Here is an 18,633-nt window from a genome sequence, read left to right as displayed (position 1 = left end):
TGAGTTGTAGTGTTTTCAAAAATCCTTTTGTAGGGCCATTATTTTCCTAACATTTGTGGTGTTTTGTTGCTCTTTTTGAGATGAAACAGGGAGAAATAATACCTTTGGGCTGACAAGGGGAGTTTTATCTTGTTGCTTTTGTTGCAGCTATCTGGCTGAAGTAATGACATGGCAATTTTTTCAAACCTACATCTTTTGAAGATATGGATTCATCTTTTTTTTTTCCCCCAGAAATGTTTCTACAGTGTCAGTAGAATCTGTTGGAGGATTACAGCTGCCAAAACATATTGAAAGTCCGGTCACTTCATTTGTATGTGAACAGGGATTCAGATGTCCTCCTTCAGGTCAGGTACCTAGATTCTTATCAGGATTGATGTCAGCTTCTGCCCATTCATTCAGTGGTAGCACAGTGAGGTAGAAGCAGCACTGGACACTTCATATTTAAGATGTGGAATAGTAGTTTAAATTTTATGTCCTTTAAGTCACTATTATTTCTTCTGAGACCAGCTTTGCCACTTTGCAGTTTTCCTAGTCATACAAAAGAAGAATGCTTGCAGTTGTCAAATAATGCTACTGAAATTTGTTAGCCCTTCTCTGTGTGCGTTATAGGTGAAAGGTGATTTTTCACAGTTATTTAATTGCAAGAACTTTATTAAAATTTTCATGTGACATTGCTTTTGACAAATTTCTTGTACAGAGGTAGGGCACAACTCATTGCTCTGTTTTATAGCTAAGATGTGGCATGTATTTTGTGCATGAACACTCACATAGAACAAAGTTCTGCATCTGATGAAGACTGCATTTGAACAGGATGGGTATGCTTTTCTATTATTTGCTCTATTTCAAATACTTTGCCAGGTTAGGATTTTGCAACGTTTTCAAGCTGAGAGCTATTTCTGCATAGAGTGAGGTGATTTAGTAATGGTAGCTTGGTTCAGCAGTCAGTGACTCATTTTGTTAGCACATGCTCTGCAAAAAATGCCTGGCTTCCGTTGAGCAGTTTAAAGGAGGTGCAGTGCAATTTATGGTCTTAGCCTTAATTATGTATTCATGCTACTTGTCTGGTTGCCCAGTGTGGAGCACTTTGTGGACCTGAGAAATTGAAAGTGTCTAATCCCTGATTACTTGAGCAACTGTATGTCTTGTGGGTGTTGGCACCCACACTTCTGTCTCTTAATAGCGAGATGGGGAAGCCCAGAACAACAAAAAAAAAAAAACAAAAAACAACCAAACAAAAAAACACCACCCAAATTTTATTTTTATAACACTTCCTTAGAGAAAAAAAAAAAACAAACAAGGTTTCCAACATCTAACACCATAGTAAAATAAGAGACCATAAGTTTAAAAAAAAAAAAAAAAACATTCTGAGCATTACAGAAAGTACGTAGTGCTTTCTGTCCTCCCGTTGTGAAATGGAATCAGTGGAACGTAATGCTTATGAGAAGAGACAAGTAATGAAGGCAGCTAATGGACAGCGGGTGGCAATTTGTTCTGCTAGATTTAAAGCAATACAGCAAAAATAATGCAGCAGTGAGGCTTCAGTATCCCGCGTCAGTTCAAAATGCCAGAGTAACCAGTTAAAGCCAGCTGTTGATCAGTCCCTTCAAAATAAAATCTGTGGTTGTTTTTGTGCATGCTGTCTGGATGTTTTTCTTTCTGTATAAGAAAGGGAGCTCAGATCAGTCCATGGTTGTACTGCATAAATACTTTTTGAGAAAGAGATTCGTCATCAGTGAGTGTTTAATCCATTATAGGTGTCTGTTTGGAAACTATTTAGGCTACTTTTGGCTGCCTTGACCAGCCTATGCATGCTTGAGGAAACATTGACCAAACATTTTTACACTATGCGGGGCCATTTTGTGAACAGCAGGGAGGCTAGTGAGAGGGCAGTATGGGGAAACCATTTTGTATGTGCATTGTATAGGTGTTAAGTCTTGGGGCACAAGGCGAACAGGCAGCTATACACATCTCTGTGCAGGTTTTTAACTTGTTCACACAGCTGGGGGTTTTGAGGGGAAGGATGGCGGAGAGCCTGTGATGGCCTCCTCAGCAAGGGCCGAGATGGTGGCAGGGGAGGAAGGAGGAGCAGCGGGAAGCGGGCTGTGTGAAGGAAGGGGCAGGGGAGGGGAAAGGCAGAGGGTGAGGAGGAGCATGGTGAGGCAGGAAGCAGCGAACCAGTGATACTTTGTGGCAGTGACTGAAAAGCTGGCTATGGTGGAAGCTGCTGCAGGCAGGAGACATGGGTGCTCTGAGGACAGCCAAAGAGACAAGCCAGCCAAGCAGTGTGTGTCAGATGGCATCTCCTGGGAGATGGGGCTCCTCTGCACAGGTGTCGACTAGCAGATAATGTGCTTCACTAGCAAGCTCCAACAAAAGTTATGGGATTTTTGATTTTCGTCTTTGTTTTTCCATCTTCAGTAAGCGTTATGGTGGGCTGCTGGCAGGCAGATGAAGTGTGGTGGGCTCTTCATCGGAGCTTTCCCTTGTCCTCTCCCACAAATAGGAGCAACACTCTGATGTAAACCAACCCTAATTTTGCCTACTTCAGTCGCAAAAACTGTTGTTTATAGGTGGAGGTTAATCCCATTTAAGAACTGGATTAGCGAAGATGTAGTCATTTAACCACAGAGGCCTAAATGCGGGCTGAGGCGGTGTTCAGGCAGTCCTGGCAGGGATTAGGGCTCTGCAGACATACAGTATCGAGACAGTTTCATGGCAGGTCCTGCACCGCAGAGGTGTAAATCTAACAAAGTTCACCGTGACAGCGGTTGTGTGCTCGGCCTGCTAAATGACTGTGTGTTTTGTGGAAACAAAGACAAGGAAAAGATCTTTGTGTGTCCTGTAAACCTCAGTTCCTCAGAGAAGGGGAGGGAATTACAAAGATAAAGGGGAAGATAGCCAGTGCTTTGCTGTCTTGAGTTAGTTTAAGGCAGAGCATGGTGTGCTGATAATTGCTGCAGGATTTCCCAAGGCACCAGAAAGGCAAGGAAAGTAGGCTGGAGTTGGTGGCTGTGTTGGTACTTGGGCTTTTATCCCTCTCTGACCTTCCTTGAAGGTGTTTATCTCTTTATGGACATACTGATAAGGCATGCTAGCAAATCCTGGGGTATGAGCTTTGTAGGAACTGAAATGTGGGAAGAAAGATTAGCATTGTTCAGGAAGAAACCAAATGAGGTTTAATAAGAGCAAGTGTAGAGTCCTGCACCTGGGAAGGAACAACCGGACATATCAGTACAGGCTGGGGAACGACCTGCTGGAGAGGAGCTCTGAGGAGAAGGACCTGGGGGTCCTGGTGGACGACAGGTTGACCATGAGCCAGCAGTGTGCCCTGGTGGCCAAGAGGGCCAATGGGATCCTGGTGTGCATTGAAAGGAGCGTGGCCAGCAGGTCAAGGGAGGTGATCCTCCCCCTCTACTCTGCCCTGGTCAGGCCTCACGTGGAGTACTGTGTCCAGTTCTGGGTTCCCTGGTACAAAAAAAGATGGGGATCTCCTGGAAAGAGTCCAGCGGAGGGCCACAAAGACAATACGGGGCCTGGAGCATCTTCCCTATGAAGAAAGGCTGAGGGACCTGGGTCTGTTCAGCCTGGAGAAAAGAAGACTGAGAGAGGATCTCATCAATGTGTATAAATACTTGAGGTGTGGGAGACGGGGCTTTGGCCAACCTCTTTTCGGTGGTTTGTGTGGATAGGACAAGGGGTATTGGCCACAAGATAGAGCACAGGAAGTTCCGCACCAACATGCAAAAGAACTTCTTCACAGTGAGGGTGACGGAGCACTGGAACAGGCTGCCCAGGGAGGTTGTGGAGTCTCCTTCTCTGGAGATATTCAAGGCCCATCTGGATGCCTACCTGGGCAGCCTGCTCTAAGGAACCTGCTTTGGCAGGGGGGTTGGACCCGATGATCTTTCGAGGTCCCTTCCAACCCCTTCAATTCCGTGATTCTGTGATTGTTCTGAGCTCTAAGAGGGTGAGACATGGAATTCTCTGCACACCGAATAAAGACATCAGCTTCGGGCAGTAGAGCAACTACTGTACTTACTTCAAGCACAGTCCCCATTCATTTCAGTTAAAAATCTTACCAAAGATAGGGTAGCTGAGGCAGATTCCACAACAACTTTTATCAAGTTTTAAAAACAAAACAAAAACCGCAAAATGCACCAGAAGCAACCAATGAGGTCAAACGAATGTGGCTGTCAAGATAATGAGCTTTCTGAGATCAGCTTTGCTTAAAGTTGCAGCAAGAAGTGAGAGTAGCCTGACTGTAAGATCTTCCCATGTTTGTTTGTTCTTGGGTGGGTTTTGCTTATTTTTTTCTCCTTCCCCAAACACAAAATAGATGCTTTCTCTGACATAAAAGATAGCAGCAGTGCTATGGACAGCCATTTAGTAAAAACAGTTTGTGTTCTTTATAGTTAAAAAAGCAAAAGTTGAACTTAGAACTGCTTTTAAAGTCATGCATAAAATATGTTGTTAATGAATATGTAGTAATATGCACAAGCATGATGCACATTTTCCATTGGGAACTTTTGAAGATTGTTCATAATCAGCTCCTAAAGGTGCATTTCTACAATGTGGGGAATGTTGTATTTGAAGTCTCAATACAATCTAAATCTTGTATGAGAAAACTACTTAAACTATGGGCATACATAGTTTTGGTTTCAGAATTTTAAACTAGTTTAAGCTATTTCTTTGTCAGAAAAAAAAAGCAAAACTTAAAAGGGATGATGAAAATAATGATTTAAAACATTCTTTCATTTGAGTGAGAAAGTTGGTAGTCGAGGGATTTGGATTGTGCTTGTTTCAGGGCTTTTGATGGGCAATGCTCTATTTGGCAAGCATTTTGCTTCGAGTGCGTTTTTATATGACTTCTGATGGAGAGCTTCAAAAATAAGCTGCAGAGAAGGGAGAAAGCAAAACTCAGAGATGCAGAAGAAAAGTCAAGTCCCAGCTGAAGAGATTTAATGGGTCTTGAAACATCTCAAAATGTGTCAACCATATTTAGAAATAACTACATTAAAAAAACAAGAAAGCTTGATCCTTTTAACACTGTAAATCATGCAAAGCAGTGAAAACTAATATTTATGAGGGAGACTGTGAAAGCTTGTGTGACAGTTGGAAATTACATCACTGTTGATGTTTCAAATTCTTGTGTAAAGTAGTGCAATACTGTGTTTATGAATGAACAAATGATTGTGCTGTGCTAAGCATACTGTATATGGATGAACTGGGTTGAGCTATTATATCTCTTGTCTTCACTTATGTTACTTTGCAGTATGCAGTCTTGTATGTTTCAGAGTAAATACAGAAAAATGAATTCAGTATATCTATTTTTTTAATTCCAGATACAGACCCACGCGTATTAGAGAAACAAGAACTTCAGCAGCCAACATATGTTGCTCTAAGTTATATTAATAGGTAAGTGTGGTTATTTTTCAAGTAGAATTGATCATGGTTTGCATAGTATGTGTGTATACGCACATGTCAAAACAATACGCTTATGCGTTCATTCTATTTAATTTGTTTTATGTTACAAGACACTGTGATAACACCTGTTCTGCAAAGACAGTTGAATTAAAATTTAACTAAGTTTTTAATCACTTTAATATAGGACATAAGCAGACCTTTAGCTGCACTGCCCAAATACTTAGGGGATGAGGTTTTAATGTTTTATGCTGAAGCTAAATCTTGTGCAAAACAAGATAATTTCTGTTTGCTTATTTTTGCACTTTCTGGTACTCCATGCAAATGAGTGGAAAAAGTTTTTTTTTTTTTTTTTTTTTACAATCAATATTTAAATTCAACTGATAATAGTATGACATGAGTTTTTTTATAGTACTTTGAAAGTTTTTCAGCTACAGTGTAAAAAAAAAAGCCTTGCTTACCAGACGTATATAACCTAAGACCTGAAAAAGTTAAGAAATTTAAACAGCTTTTGAAACATTAATCTAAATAACAAAAAATAGACTTGACTTTTCATTTATTGACTGATGGCAGAACTGAAACCTCCAGAATGCAGGAATGGAAGGGCTGTGCGTGTCTTGGGCTGCACTGTGGTAAAGAGCAACCCTGAGAGTAGCTCCTTAGTTTTCTTCTCACTTAAGCCTATCACAGAATTCAACAGAGGTACCTCAGATTGCTTTTCCTCTGGGAGAAGTGACCCATGCAGCATGCCACATGGAAGGAAGAGATGGTGAGTTTTTGTGGAGTTGCAGTGTCCCTTTCTCAGCATGTCTTCCAAGTTATCTTTTAATTCTAAATAAGCACTATACATGAAGGGCTATTCCTCATTTAAAAGTCTTTTTTTTCCTGTTTTCTGTAAATCAACATGCTGCTAGTCTGGGTTTACTTTGCCTTCTTTTATATATTATGTTGTTGGTTGTCGTTTGTTTTTGTTTGTTTGTTTTTGTTTTTTTTCAATCAGATGTACCGTGGTTAAAAATTGTAGTCAGTTGTCTCTTGGAAATGCATTTTTGGAAAGTATTCTGTATGGGATTATTGGTTTTTATCCACGGTGTATGAGTTTCCTTTTGTATCTTTGCTATCCTAGTGCATGAGATACAAACTCACAAGCCTGAAAGATTAACCAAGAATTTAAATCAGGATAAACTGAGTTTGTTCAAACTCTCATTGGTAATACATAAAGTAAATTTTTTCATTTTAATTTTACTTTGTGTTAAAAGTGAGGGGAAATAAAGCATGCCTTTTACAAAGGAATCCACCATTTGGCTTTGTGTAATATTTGCTATGGAAAAAAGGTGGCAGTGGGGCGGGGGGGGAAAAAGGCTGATGTATGAGAGGAAGAAGTGATGTTCACTTCGTGAAGTGACTACATTTTCTCCACTGTATGATATAGTGTTATGATTACGAATAGCTGGTATTGATATGATTTCCTATTTGGCAAGTGACTGCTGTTCTTCCTGGAGACAGTCCTACCCTTTAAAGCATACTTTGAAATTAACCGTGACCCTCTTCTACACTTATTTCTGTTGATCTCGTTTAATGTATAAAACTTTTTTTTGCAATATATATTGGTATGTTGTCGTGTATGTTGGTATGTTTCCCTTTTTCCATTATATACTTGGACGTTTTCTCTTGTTGCTTCTGTGGTTATTTTACTTAATGTGAGGGAGCGGAAAGTTTTATAAAAAATTAGGGAAAAGCTGTTGTATGATCACAGGTAGAGGCATGGGACTTGATTGTCTGATTCAGAATTGGAAACTGCTTTTAAAAATAGCGTGAAAGTGATACCCTGTTTAAATTTCACAATTTTGCTACCCTTTTTAACTGAGTTAGACTGTTTTGCTTACTATGTTTTGCCCACAAACTTTCTTCACCTTATAATTTTGGGAAGTAATTGTTCAGAATTTGTGTTCTTCTTATACCAAAACCCAACCTTAATTGACTCTTACTTAAACCAGCTGCTATTTAACTGTCTTTTAACTGTCTTTTAATTTTTTTTAAAAGTGCTGATGTCTTTCATTGAACCACCTGCTCTGTGCAGCTCAAGCTCTTGAGGGAGCAGCAATATCCATTACACTACGAGACATGCCTTTCTATTTCCCGCTACATATGCCAGAGCTGGGTTCTGCTTTGTTGTCCCAGGCTATGAACTCAGATTTTGTAGCCTAATACACGTCATAAACATGTTGCATACTGTTAGATATCAAACACCAGATACTGCTGCACTTTTTTTTGAACCCGTGCTTTTATAGCTTCCAAGTGAAACTGAACTTAGCTCGGTTCCTGCTGTGAGTTCCAGGCCTTAAAACAATCTTCCTCTGCAGGTCTGTATATTCAATATGTTCTGTGTGGGCCATACGTTCTCGTGGAGCCTGGGAAAACAGGGACTTGTGATTCTCAGGGCCTGTCAAAATTGTATGATAAGATGTATACTTAGTACATGCAGAGGTGGAAAAATGCAGGAGAATGATTAAGTGGGTGTGTGCTATGCTCTGCTCGTTGCCTTATGGCATGGTGGCCATTGTAAGCTAAAACAAAACATAAATCGGGGTTGCCTGGTTGGATAGCTGGGAGGATAAAGTATCAGTAAAGCAGACAGCAGAGGTGGAAAGGTAGAGGAGACAACCTGAAACATACTCCTGCATCCATTTCCCTTCTGCTCCCAGGTTATTTTCTCAGGCACGTTAATATGGCAGTAGTGTGCGTGTACTTGAGTTCTGAAACAACCTTCAGATTGCGGATGTCTGTAAGGCTCAGTCTCTTTCTCTGCTGGAGATTTACTGCCACCACAGCCTTCAGTAACTACACACAGATGCAGTTTCCATAGTGTGCGATCCTCATGTAGACAGATAGTGTTCCTTTTCAAACTGATGGACAAAGTATAAATTATAGGTCATAATGGTTTACTAGCTCTCCATCAAATGCTTGTAATGGTCACTGACTGAATTGCAGCAAGTCTTTTCCTCAAGCAAAATTTAACATAGTCGTAATGCAGTCCCCAGTACTGATGATTTTCCTATTTACTTTTTATTTTCTTTCTTCAAAGTCAAAATTGAAGTCACTACTACCAAAGCAGATGCAATTAATCTGCTTTCATCCTGTAAATACAGGAGTAGTTTGCCTGCAAGTTGTTCAGATGTGCAACTACATGAGTGGGATCCCAGCTGTGATCTGTAGTAGTTGCATACAAGCACTAGGACCTACATCCTCCAGTACTACTTAGAGGTACTTCCTTTGTGTACAGATCAAGACACCTTTATATTTCTCATTGCAGTGAAATAAAGTGATCAGTGACAATAATTGATATTGCTTATGCTATTACTTAAATATAATACTTATAGCATTAAGTTAATTACATGATCCTAGGTTCTTTTTTAAGAGTAGTTTTCTATTGACGACTGAGATCATTCAAGGAAGGTTATAATAAAATAGTTTTTAAGCATTGACCCTACAAGCAGTTACAGAATAGTAGGGTGAATGTTCTCAGTGTTGCCGGTGTGCAGGCTGTTGAATGTCTATAAAGTTTATTCTTGTGCACAAATGGGAGGAGTGCAAACGAAGCCTGTGATCAAAACTGAATATCGCTCTTGGATCAGTAGATCCGAGCACATCTCTGTGCTGGTCCTGACATTTTTACTCCTCCCTCCAGAATTTATTTTTAACTAGCAAGATTTCACCTCACTGTTGCCATTTTAAATTCCTGTACGCCCCAAGCTTTTCCCCTCCTTTCCTTTTTCTCTCAATAGTCATCGACTTCTCCAGAACATATTTCCCCACTCATCTTCCTTAATACTGCTAGGAGTGAAATCAATCATTTCTGTGAATATGTGCTTTTGTGAAAGGAATTAATTGCGTATGAAGTTCTAACCACTGCAAACCATCCCCATGTCATGTCTAGCACACTAATTTTGGTTCTACTGCTATTAATTACAGGATTTAATGTTCACTTGAGAGTTATTTTAAGAAGTGGTAAGTCTTCAGGTATTGGTATATTTAGTATACAGCATTTTACTAATGCAATAACAAGAATGTTTTGGATTTGGAGACATGGTGCTCTGACTACATCCCTGTGGTTTCTTAGCAGAGTATCTAAGCTGCATGATACTGGTCTTTTATTTCTGTCACTGACCTTTACTTTTTTGTTAAGGTATTGTGTTCAGTGCTCAATAGAAATTTAACAGTCTTTCTTATTCCTTTCTGTGCAGGAGGTTCACTCATGCCGTTGATCACTTCCATTCATCTCCATTCTCTGTCCCTGGGGATAGCCTACATTGTGCATTTAGTGGGTTTCCTCAGCCAGTTGGTTCTGTGTATACATTTAGTTATAACACTAACCATGCTGTTCAGCAAGTATAGCAATTTGTTAAAGCTACCCAACAGCATCCTCAGCTCTAGCAGCACATTGAACTTCTTCCTGTAGTTTTGCTCTAACAGATTTTCCTGAGGTAAGCTTCCAGTAGTAGTCAAATAAGAAGCTAATGAAAGACTCTAACCTCTCAGAGGTCCTACCTGATAACTGTACGTGACACCGAAAAGCTCAGTAGGACACTTTGTCAGTGGCGTTGCTCTTTCTTCTTGCTTCCTCTTTTCTAAGAGGATAGGTATTGTTTGCATACTGTGTGGAAGACCAAGATTCAGTTTCTTCCACTTTGATCCCTTAGGATTGTTTTAATTACAAGGCTATTGTCTTGAGATAGGACATCACTTCTCTTGATGATTTTCCTCTTTTCCTCTTGATTTCTGCGTACCTTCATTTGAATGTCTGTTGGAGCACAGTTTGGAATCAAGAAACTACTAAAATCATGAGGCTGGAGAGACGTGCATTTTTTTTTCTTTTTGCCTGCTCCCTTAATGTACTTTTTCTTTTCAGCAAGCATATGCAAAATGGAACCATTGTGAAGTAGTGAGAATCTTCCTCTAAAATAAATACTCACTGCAGGAGGTCAGAATTCGAATCGATTTTTTCAAATTCAGGCTAGAGATTTCAACTTTGAACGTATATTATTGGTGGTACCTTGTAGATTTATTCAGGCATGCTATAAGGAAATATATGAGGACCCTTAAAAACTGATTTTTAATCTCAGAACAGTTCATTTGACTTCTTGAATATAAAAGCAAAATGAAAAAGAAAGATAACTAAAAGAAAACAACCTGATCTCTTCAGGTTCTTCCAACCTCTCACATAAACCATCTTAATTTTCACATCGTGATTCAGAAGAAAAAGGGTAGAGTCCAGAAAGATTCTTCCATTTTATGAATCCTGCTGGAGATAAATTTTTTCCACACAAGAAAATCAGAGCTTGTGAATCTGATAAACTCTTTCTATACCACCTGTTTGGATTTGATACATTTTGTAGTGCTTATTACCATGCTTCTTGCCCTTTGTCTTGAAATTTAACTTTTCTGTAACATGATGCTGTCTTATTTGAATTAAATATCACGGCTCTGTAAAAGTGCAGTGATTCCCTCAGACTGTTGATTCACATCTCATTGAAGATGCATATGCCAATGCTTCCAGTAGCTGCTAGATTGAATGCATGTGACAGACTACAGAAACGAAGGGATCAAAGTAACATGTCATTTGCTAGATAACATTTTTCTGCCTGAGCTTATTTTTATGTTTGCAGTGACCAAGTAGATCATGTGTTTTTATTCATGTAGCCATATCTTTATGCTCTGCTATTTGACTTGTTCTGGAGATGGAACAAGACAAACTTCAGACGATAATTCAAACAAGATGTGCAGAAATGAATTTTAGTTAGGGTAAGGGGAATGCCTTTTGGTTTGGAAGGATTTATGCAGTTGGCTTTGTTTTCTCTTTTCTCTTTTTATCAGTTTCAAGCTAAGCGAAACTGAAGATTTATTTAATGTACAGCTCTTTTATTTCATGTCAGCAGTAAAGATCAAAAAGCAGATTGGCATTTTAAGGAAAGCCCTAATGCCATGCCCTGAAATAAAAATTACAAGATGAATTAAAACATGTAGGACACCGAAAGAATGCATTTTAGTTGTGGGGTTATTTTTTGTTTTTAATTGAGAGGTGATTAGCTTTCTTCTGGCAGTGTTCATATGGAAAACTCGGAGACAGAAAAAAAAAATTCCATCTCATGGCTTCTGATGCATACAAAAATCTCAAGTGAAAGCAGTGTTGCCAAGTCCTCATCGTTCCTTGGGAGTATGTCTATACACACCTCTTTGTGTGTGTAGTTTGGTTAGCAAACGCTAGAGCCATCAGTATAAATCCTCAAGGCTTTCAGGATTCTTATATTTATCAGGATTTTTGTCATCTTTGGTCAGCGTGGCGTATCAAAATTGATGAAAAAATAGCCTTGTCTTTCTGGCACTGGATTTTGTCTTGGCAGATCCTGTTTCAGTTCCCAGTTTTCTACATACATTTTCCATTTACTCTTGCACAGGTCGCTTCATTGTGGAGAAGGGGGGAAGTAATTCTTCAATTTCCCTCACTTTTTAAGAGAAAACATTTTTCTCTGATTTTTTTAAAATAAGTGTGTTTAAACTTAAGCAGTAGTAGTGCTTTCAGAAGGACTGCGTGTTTGCCTTACGAAAAACAATTATATTCAGGTATTTCATTCTCATTCATATGTGGGATAACATCTCTCAATATCATTTGTGTATGCTAGCACAATGAAGCCCTTATTCTCATTAGATTCTGGTAATAAAGTATGCTCATTATTTATATTATAGTTATTTAACATGCTTGCAGAGCTATTTGAAAACCACACTAATGTGCCATTTTCTTATCCTCTGCAGAAGTAAGAAGTTGTGGAAACTTATGCTTTCATTTCAGAGTGAAAGATGATCAAAGATTTTACCTTGAATCATTGGTGCATTAGTTTTCTTTCAGGTATAATCAGAGGTAAAATAGCTGAAAACAGTGGGTGTTCTTCCTACCTTTCATGCACAGAAATGGTTGCAGTAGACAGCTAGTTATCTCCCATCAGTGTAGTTGTTGTTGTGTTTTGTTTTTTGTTGTTTTTTTTTTTTTTAAATCACCGTTGCAACATTGCACACAGGAAATTACAGACTTTCTAGGAAAGTTCCTCCCTGGCCAGTGTTTTTGCTAAAAATTTGTCACAACCGTTTTAGCTAAATGTAATGACTTACAGATTGGGGAATTTAGCATCCCTGTTAAATCCCGAGGCGGTCCAGACCAGCCACTTGTAGTAGACATTGACTGTGGTCTGATATTTTAAATCTTAATTTTTTTTTTAATAATCTGAAATTTACTTATATGGATGATAACTTAGTATCTAGGGAGGGAGTGTGACTGCCAGCATGAAGGCCAGGTAACAACACTGCGTCGTAGCACAGTGTCTGTGTACGTTCTTGCAGACATGCAGAATTATGGTTGGAGTTTGGAGGTTGTACGCAGAGGCTGCCCAGGGCATCCTTTAGAGCAGCCAGTTGTAGGGATTAAGTGCCCATGAGAGACTATGCTCAGTGCTGGAACTTGGCTCGTGAAGAAAGAATATTGATGTCATCTTCCGCTCCGTAAAATCTACTCCAAAGTGTTAGCCTCAGCCTTAATTTTCGTTAAATATTTTTGTGGTTGAGTTGACCTCTCAATTTGATTGTGAGCCAGAAAGAAAGTTTGTGTATTCTGCAAGGATGCATTCATTATCCCACCACTTCCTCTGCAATACTCCAGTGTCCAAAGAAATGGAGACCAGGTGGAGAGCTTGATGGAGCTGGCTTCTTCCCTTATTTCCTAATAATAGGAGAGGGGTGCATTCAGCAGCCAACAAGGGACTTTGCAGGCCTTTGGAGAAATGCTTCTGGGAGATGGTTCTGAGATCTATGAGAAGAGTAACACAGTTTGTAACAGTCACCAGGCACCTTTAATACATAACTGCAAGCAACCTGTGCTGTGGACTAAACTCTGCCTCATGTCACGGAAATGCAAAACAAAAACTGAAGGTTGAAACTGAAGCCAACTGAAAGCACCTGATATCCATCCACGAAACGTGAGAGTAAAACAGCAATCAGGTATGCAGTATCTCGTTATGCAGTGAGATACACAACATAAGCAACAAGTTATGTCAAGGAATCAGTGATGCTTGACCGCTTGGATTGTGAGCAGGTATTATATAGTGAAAGAACTTTTAATAGGGTCAGAACAACAGAATAAGAAAGGTTCCTGTGTAAATGAATTTTGTTTGGCTTTTGAGTTTCTTTTGGAGCTGCTCTTATAAACAGGCAAAGTGTTGTTAATGCTAAGAGGAGGAAGCCTTGGCATGTCATCTGTGAAAAATCCTTTTTGATCTAGTTAGTTTTGCCAAGATATTATGGCATCACTTAATCAGAAAATAATTTTTCAGCAGAGTAGAAAAATATACAAAACCAGAGGACTTCATTTCTTTTTCATAAATGCAAAAACTGAGGATAGATTGTTCAGATCTTGACCTTGAATTTTTCTGAAGCTCCTGGTCCCCACCTCAGAAAGGGAGGACACTGTACAAGGTGGTAGAAGTGAAGGATTTGCACAACAAAGTAGAAGTAACACCGCAGAATGGAAATCTTAATGGAGCGATGTGTAAGTACCACAACTGACACTTAACTGGAGGTAAGCATGCACACTCGGGTGCACATACATGAGCTACTTGTGATACACAGCTTTTGGAAGTATTTGTGAATACGGATGGACACTTACATACTTTTGACTTCAGAAAGTCTAGCTCTAAAACCTAATTCAGTGCATTTTAACAATAGTTATTTTGTACATTGGCATTATGCGTTGTCTAAGTGACCTATGTTGAATTAAGGAGGCCTGAAGTAGTTTAACAAATCATTTGCTTGGTTCAGTGAGCAAATGCTATTGAAAGGAGGCTTTATTCAATTAATTTGGTTTGACTGTAGACCAATTAATCAGGCTGACTTAATACTTTCCAAGTCTTGGTTTCCCTGAAGCAATTCATTTGAGGACACCAGATTTCTTGTTCTAATTTCCTGGTGAATTGAGAAAGGTTTTCCTTCTTTATTATTGTTGGGGCTTTGTTTGCTTTTCTAAAATCAGGCACATTGTTTTTCGAAAAGTGGTGTATGAGGATACAGGCAGAGACAGAAATTATTACAACTGAAATTCCATTTACAGATGTCGATAGTCTTTTTGGTATGTTTTAGTTGTTCTTCTAGCTTCTCCTCCACACAGTCCTTTCCTGGACTTTCATAATGTGTCAGATGTGTTAATCTCTATTTATAATAAAACAGTTCTAACAAGGCCTGCAGCCTGTTTTGCTTTCAATGGTGAACCTCAAGGATTTCTAACTCTTTGTAGCTGGTTTCTGCTTCTACTGTCTTCTGTTCTTCCTCCTGCCCACACCCTCTTAAAGTTTCTTCTGCTGTCTCACATCCATCTCTGCCATGGAGTGGGCAGTGCTAGCAGTGTATCGGCCTTGGGGAAAGCACAATCTTGGTGCCTCCCCACAACCTGATGAAAGGGAGTTCTGGATGGAGGTGTAGAAGAGGAAGGTTGTTCCACAGTTGCATATGAGTCACGTTTCTTCTTTGCCAGTGTCAGTGTTGGGATTAACCATGCATCTTGAATCATTAACTTGCATTAAAAAAAAAAAAAAAAAAAAAACTTGGGCTGGGATTTCTTTGGTGTTATGCCTTGTTTTTGTGGCCTGGGGAGCAAGACCATTCCTCTTGACATCTAGTTACCCCTGTGGTGGTGGTGGTGGTGCATTCTTTGACAGTTTGTGATAAGTTCCCCTGCTGCTACACACAATATAAAGTAATTTCAACAAAAACAGAGTTAACAAGCAGTTTCCTCCCCTGCACTGACTTCCAATGTGAAGCACTCTTGGAAAAAGGATTAAAAAACAAACAACCAAAAAACCTCCCTCTCTTCAAAAAGTTGATTCTATGCATTTATTTTTGACCTCTTTTGTATTATTTCTTACCTCACTTGCTTACATCCCATTTCTAGAAGGTCAATATTTACCAAAAGTTGTTAAGCAGTTTACACTAGGTCAGCTGGGCAGTGCTGTTTGCAAGAGGTGACGGAAGAGGTTCCTGTCCTATGTATACACGATTAGCAGGGTTGATTCCAACTTTATAACAGCTGACTTTATAACCACAGAGCTTGAATACGAGAGCCTGTTTTAAATATTTTCAGCTATGTTGATATCCTAGAAATGCCCTGAATTTGCATTCTGGGCTACATAGCAGTTGTTCAATAAAAAGAAAACAAACCAAGAGTGTTAACTGTTTTCAGTAATGAGAAATTATCTTTTGCTAAATGTAATTCTGATCATCTGCGGAAAACACTGTGAAAACTTTGTGGGGGACTTCAAGTGCATGAAGGAGAGTAGTTAGGATTCCTGTTCCCATTTGTTTTGCCTTCCGAAACCGATTCCTTTAATTTTTATAAGTTTTATACTGATATCTCTTATGTAGTTTTTAGTCATTATACACTCAGATATTGCCCTTTTTTTGTTGTTGTTGTTTTTCTCTGTTTAATGTAGAAAGGATTTGTAGAAATCTGCAGCATTGTATGAAATGAGTATCTTAGAAACATACAATCAAAAGGTAACAATTCCTTTTTTAAATTCTACATTTAGTGCAACCTCATTTATTTTTACTGGTACCTAAGGTCCTGGGCACGTAACTGATTATTTGCATTGTACATTTTAAGGACCTGTGAGATGTTGCTGTGTGTTTGTAACTCGTTTTGAATTTGTCCATCTGGTTTAGTTAGAACAGCGTAACTCAGCACAGCTAAACTTGAAATTACAGACAGTATAGCTGCCCCGCTGGAAACCAGCGTACATTCCTTTCAGTCAATAATGATTTCCCTTTAGATTTAGGGGCCAGTCCAGTAAGGGCCACTGGCTGGAATGCTGCACTGACTTCACGTGTATCAGCCTCCAAATCCGCTATGGAAGCTTCCTGTTGCAGTTTCTCAATGCCTTCTTTTACAAATCACATCTGCATAAATGAGGACTTCCCTTAGTGATCTCAGCGGAGTGTTGCTTGTGAGAGGTCGGAGTTGACTATCTTGTGGCTTATGTAGTTCCTATATGACTTGAACCTCTGGTATTACGGAACTTATTTTTTCTTTAATAATATTTTTGTGCAGGGATTAAACCATTCCCCAAACTGATTATAGCACAGATTCAGTTTTGATCTCAGACTACAAAATTTACAATATTTTGCTTGTGTGATGTGCAATGTAAAAAAAAAAAAAAAAAAAAAAAAACCTACATCCTTTCCCAAAAGTATAGTAAGTCTAGCAATTACTTACTTTAATCATTGTTAAAGTATATTTGAAGAGAAGTAAGGAAACATGGCCAGTAGTAACAGCTTTATAGGAAAAGATCTGATATGTTCAATGAGCTAGGCAGTTAAGTGCATTTTGGCATTGTATTCATGTGATCCATAAAAGACGTTGTTTCCTCAGCATTATTTTTCCTTCCCCGTTGCTACCTCAGTGATGATGTATGGAGGCAGAAAATTCTGCTTTAGTAAACTGGGCTTAGTTGTTTCACATCCAGAATGTCTGAAAAGCATGCTGGCTTTTTTTGTGCTTGTGTTGTGATGAAAAGGCTCCCAGTTTCTTTGTAAATGATTGTGATGGGGAGGGTGGTATATGGCACAGAGGTATTTCTTGAAAATAGTTTCTTGGCAAAAATTGTAATAAAGTAGAAGTCCATTAACTGTGAACAATTTTTGATTTGTAACAGCAGTAATCGTATGCATACTGCTTGTCAATGCATGTTCTCACATATGGTATAAAACTAAAACATTGCTATCTGAAGAGTTCTTCATTTTTGCTGATGTCCTCATTTTGTTTGAGACATCATTTATTGGGGCAGCATGTAGGGCACAGTGAAACTTTCACGATGCAACCTGAAACTGGATGAAACAAACGTGAAGGTTGGATCAAGTTCACAAGAACATTTGCTGAGGTTTGTAAGTCTGGGTTGAATTTGCAGGCAATCTGTGCTCGCTTACTGTGTGTCAGAACCACGAGAACTGTATTGGTTTCATATGGCTTCAGCCTTTGCTCATTCCATGCAACTGGTGTCTTCAGTAAGAGCTGGACATCACTTGTTCCAACTCTGAAAAGCGAACTAAGGTAGGAGGGAGGCAGAAAGCAAGAGACTCTGACACTGCCAGAAGCACGCAGAGGAAAGGCATGTGTAGGCACCATCTCCCACCGTGTTTGAGAAGCTCCCACTTGGTCGTTACTGGGCTGTAGGACAACGTGGCAGGAGAGGACCATGCAGGCACATTGGGGTTTTGGTGACAAGGAAAAGCTGATGAGTGGAAGTGGAGATGATGTAGCTTCCCCTCCCGGATACAAACGTGGGAGTTTTGTGGGAGGTCTCTTGGAGTCAGGGGAAAATTAGGGGAAATTGTAATGGAGGGAGATGAGTGTTTGGGGGGAATAAAGGATGGAATGAGCTGAGGTATGCGATGGCTGAAACATATAAAGGAGAATTCAAGGGAGGGGACACAAAATGCCTCCAGGAGGAGTACTTCAGTGTGGCGGGTGGGGGGCCAGCATCTCATTTTGGCAGTTAGAGGAGGGAGGCACTCGATTTCTCATCGAAGGGTTATTTCTGGATCCTTATGAAAAAATGTGAAAGGAAAGCTTTCTAGTTTGGATTGTCTCTAGTAAATATAATCTTCCAACTCCTGGGCATCTCATCATCACCTTAGGGAAAAAAAAAAAAAAAAACCACCTTTATTTCTTCATCCTCTGCAGATACTTGCTGATGGTGATGGCTGCAGCTCTCTGTTGTGAACTCCGTGTCGCAGGATGCTTGTTCGAATGTTCAGTGCTTGGTATCATTCTACTGAAGTTATGCCACTAACAAATTGTTCCCTTTCTATTTCTCTGTCAACTATGCCGAAATCAGCTTAGGTAGCACTTGAAGCTGCCGGAGTTTGTTTTAGTTCATTTCCAGTATGTAGAAATATAAGTGGCAAAAGAAAATTCAGTAAGTGATCTCCCAAGAGATATGTAGGAAGCCTGGTTTTTGAGAACCCACCATACTTCATGCCAGTCAGAGTTGTGGAACCTTCAAGCCCTTTTTGGCCAAGCTTACCAGTAGAATAGAGGTCTTAAAGTTAGATAAACTAATCTCATCTTCATCTAATAAATTCTTGGCTGAGCAAGAACGTCCCACACGAATGCTCTGTGTA

General features: G+C 39.5%; 1 protein-coding gene across 1 annotated transcript in view; it reads left to right on the top strand.

Moving 5' to 3' along the window:
• The window catches only part of JAZF1 (JAZF zinc finger 1), a 188,121-nt gene that overhangs the window by 96,401 nt on the left and 73,087 nt on the right, over positions 1–18,633 (top strand). The window contains exon 2 of the mRNA XM_040547695.1: positions 5,343–5,415. Within this exon, the coding sequence (XP_040403629.1) occupies positions 5,343–5,415 (73 nt within the window). The remainder of the gene's footprint in view (positions 1–5,342; positions 5,416–18,633) is intronic.

This window comes from Cygnus olor, chromosome 2 (assembly GCF_009769625.2).
Source record: "Cygnus olor isolate bCygOlo1 chromosome 2, bCygOlo1.pri.v2, whole genome shotgun sequence".
Taxonomy (NCBI): domain Eukaryota; kingdom Metazoa; phylum Chordata; class Aves; order Anseriformes; family Anatidae; genus Cygnus; species Cygnus olor.
This window is presented reverse-complemented; position numbering and strand designations above follow the sequence as displayed.